We start from the raw sequence: 3,215 nt of genomic DNA, 5'->3' as shown, positions 1-3,215 counted from the left end.
TGGCAGCCGGGTATCCCCACAGGGAACGGGCCCAGCGTTGTGCACCGGGGAAGCCAGCACGGGCCAAGAACTGCCCCACCTCTGCTCCGGCAAACCCCCTGAGGTGGGTGTGTAGGGCCCAGGGGCTTTGACGGCAGCTGCTTACTGGCGTGTGCTGCAAGGTACCAGTGAGGGGGGCAAGTGCAGGCAGGGGGCCGGAGAGCAGGCAGCCCCAAAAGCATATCTCTATACCTAGCAGCCTGTTTTCCCCCTAAGGCTGGATCTCCCAGCCTGCCTGCCAAAAATGAACCCATAAGAGGGGCCACGCTGCTGCGGGGTTTGTTCAGCGCTGGGGCTCAGAGCTGTCCCTTAGCCCCGTCCCTGGCTCGGACATTTCCTCCGTGCCAAACCAGCCAGCTCTGGGAAGAAAAAGGGTTGGGTTTTTTTTCCTTTTTTGCTTCCTCTTCACTGGAGTTTCGTGGGTGAGGTCCACCCGCCAGCCTGTCACCACTAGATGGCAATCTGTGACCGCAGCAGGTGGCTGGGGTGCCCTGGGCACCCAGGGGTGGCATTTTGGGGCGGAGGAGACGCATGCCATCGTGGAGGATCAATGACAAGGCATCGCCCCCACTCCTCTCCCCCATGGCTCCAACTTCCTAAGCTGCGCTGGGGGCTTTTATAGCCATCAAGTTGGGTTTTAACAACTTTGAAACATTTTTGCTCGCAGCGGCCTGCGACAGGGAGTCCACTGCGTGCCTGGCAGTGCCAATAGATAAACCACTCGAGGAGATGACGGAAGAGCCGCCTGTGTTTGTGTGCGTCCCCGACACTGCAGGTGTGTTAATGCAAGTCACAAGTCGTTAGGGGACAAGTGGGGACGAGCTGACCTCAGAGCTGGAGCAGCAATACAAGCCGGGTGGTGTGTGGTAGCTATAAACAGCCACTCACCCAGAACAGGCGCCTCGCTGTTGTTTGTACACACAGGAGATGGAGCCAGGCCCTCAGGGGGGATTCAAGGGAGCGTTTGGGCTCCCAAAAAGAAACCCCTGGGTTTGGCAGCCAGGCTGGGGCGTCATCCTGGCTCATGCTGCTGCCCCAGGGCTTCCCCAAGGGCAATGGGTGCGGGTGGGCAAGGGGAGGAGGAGGATTTGGTGACCTTCCAGGTGGGCCGGCGGCCGAACAGCTGAGGGAATGGCTCAGAAATAGAGTGGCAGGGAAGAAATGAGTCACCCCAGGGCTGGAAATAAACGGGGCCATGGGCATGGAGGGGAGCTGGGGTGGCTCCTCGCTCATGTTTTTTGTCAGGAAGGAGGAATTGCTCACAGTACCCCTTACTGAGATGCCCCTTGGGGCTGAGCCTGCAGCCCTTTTGGGGGTAAAGCATCAAGAAAACATTAAAAAACTGAGGCGGCAGTAGTCAGGCATTCTCAATAATTTATCACAAGCTGTATATACAGAGACAAGCTCCGGCAGAGGGTCGGGGAAGGGAACCTCGCTCCTCGCTCCTGGCAGGGCTCTTGGCACGCCAGATCTTCCCCATCAACCCCCACTGGTTAAAAACCACCAGAGCCGGGACTCCCCTCCAGAGTTTCTCTGGTGGGTGACAGGATACATCTCTCCACGCTGGCTCCTCGGCATGGGTCTGACCCCGTGGGCAAGCATTCCCGTCCCCTACCCCGTGTCCCACCTCCTTCCCAAATTACCCAAATAATTAGTGAGGAGGAGAAGAGGGGGCAGGGGAAAGGGATCCCTGACCCCTCAGATCTTGATCTCAGTCCGGAAGGTTTGCTGGACGTGGTCGGCATGCTTGGCGGGCTGTCGCTGAGCCCGGATGGTCAACGTACCATCGTCCCCCAGCGAGGACGACACTGACGTGGGGTCCACATCTTCAGGCAGTTGGCATTTGTGGGTGAAGGTGTTCATGACGGTGCCGTCCGCAGCCAGCTGGGAAAAAAACCCACCCAAAACCGTGTGAAAATGGGCTATTTTGCGGTGCAGGCAGGACAGGGGCTCATTGTTCCCTGCCCTTGGGTGAGGCTGGTGGTCACACCTTGTGTGTGGTGCTAATATTTATCTCCCCGAGGGGATGGGCGGGATGCAGGTGGCAGCTGGGGGGGACAAAGGTGCTTTTTTCGGTTGCCACCCCGCCCCAAGAGAGGGGTGATTACAGGGTATGAGTTTATTGGGTCTCATGGGCTTTGCTCCTGCAAAATATGGGGCAAAAAGAGGAGGAAATAGTGAATTAAATCCCATCAGGGTTATGGCTGGGGCCATTAGGAAGTCGGGTGGGAGTTAGGGGGTCCCCGGGTTGAGGATTTTGGAGTCCCTCACACTTTGGGGGTGAGTGGGGAAGGGAGGGAGTGCCCACCTTCTCAGCGTGCACCTCGATCTGGTTGTTGGATGTGGTGACGATGATGTCCTCAGGGGCGAAGTCGCTGACATCCACCGTGAACTGATAGGTGTTGCCCAAGGTCTTCACCGTGCCGGTGTTGCCGGGCTGAGCTGCCAGAGAGCCGGGGGGGTCACAGCCATGATTTGGTGGGGTGTCGTCCCCCCCCAAACGCCTCTTGGGGTCACAGCCACATTTTGGCGGCGTTCCCCCCTAAACACCTCTCCCATGGCTCCAACTCTTGCCCAAGCCAGGGATGTGCCAGCATGGGGGGAGAAGAGGCATCACCGACCCCTCCCTCTCTACCTCTCCCAGCCCTAAAAGTGGGGTTTCCCCCCTCCCCCCGACTCACCCGGGAACCCCAAGGTTTCACCGCGGGGCCGGACGAAGCTCCCGAAAAGCTCCATGGTGCCGGCAGGCGATGCCGACTGGTGAAAGCTGCGCTCCGATCGGAAAGCAGATGAGGATTTCACGTTCATCCACCGCGGGTCCCCCCCTCAACCTCTGACCCCCAGCTCCTGCTGGGGAGGAAGAGTGAAGCCCCCTTCCTCGTCCTCCTCCCAGCGAAGCGGGACCAGTTATTTCAGGGGGGGCAGCTTGACGAGCTTTTTAAAGCCTCGTTAAGGCTCCCGGCCGCCTGCCAGACCTCTCGTAAAAACGGGCTAAATTTAGGTCTTGCGCCTGAGACGGTGGAAATTTTTCCCCTCTCCGTCCCCCGCCCCAGCGCCATGGAATGTGATGCCAGCGTTCCTGCCTATTATTAAGGAATAATAATGATAATTAGTTAAAATACTCATTAAAAACTCCCTGCCCTGGGTTGTATTTGAGGACTGGGAGTTGGAGGTGG

At 58.3% G+C, this 3,215-nt stretch overlaps 1 protein-coding gene across 3 annotated transcripts; it reads right to left on the bottom strand.

Annotated features, from left to right (window-relative positions):
• Positions 1-1,615: 1,615 nt before the first annotated feature.
• On the bottom strand, positions 1,616-3,170 carry HSPB7 (heat shock protein family B (small) member 7). 3 transcript variants are annotated; one of them, XM_009646488.2, is made up of 3 exons: positions 2,721-3,170; positions 2,348-2,481; positions 1,616-1,923 (listed from the first exon to the last, which is right to left on the bottom strand). In XM_009646488.2, exons 1-3 carry the CDS (start codon positions 2,845-2,847, stop codon positions 1,738-1,740), a joined length of 447 nt encoding a protein of 148 aa, XP_009644783.1. In that variant the 5' UTR covers positions 2,848-3,170; the 3' UTR covers positions 1,616-1,737. The 3 variants fall into 3 exon arrangements, with proteins under 3 accessions (XP_009644783.1, XP_035757817.1, XP_035757816.1); XM_035901924.1 differs by having other exon boundaries at positions 1,616-1,884; positions 2,351-2,481; XM_035901923.1 differs by having other exon boundaries at positions 2,363-2,481.
• Positions 3,171-3,215: the final 45 nt, after the last annotated feature.

This window comes from Egretta garzetta, unplaced genomic scaffold, assembly GCF_000687185.1.
Source record: "Egretta garzetta isolate BGI_Z169 unplaced genomic scaffold, ASM68718v1 scaffold69, whole genome shotgun sequence".
Classification (NCBI taxonomy): domain Eukaryota; kingdom Metazoa; phylum Chordata; class Aves; order Pelecaniformes; family Ardeidae; genus Egretta; species Egretta garzetta.
This window is presented reverse-complemented; position numbering and strand designations above follow the sequence as displayed.

Bases quoted from the DNA above. Each gene is read 5' to 3' on its own strand.
- HSPB7 (XM_009646488.2), bottom strand. From the start codon at position 2,847: ATGAACGTGAAATCCTCATCTGCTTTCCGATCGGAGCGCAGCTTTCAC. The intron at 2,482-2,720 runs GTGAGTCGGGGG...GCTCTCTGGCAG, and splicing joins TGAAACCTTGGGGTTCCCGG to CTCAGCCCGGCAACACCGGC. The intron at 1,924-2,347 runs GTGGGCACTCCC...TTTTTTTCCCAG, and splicing joins TCGAGGTGCACGCTGAGAAG to CTGGCTGCGGACGGCACCGT.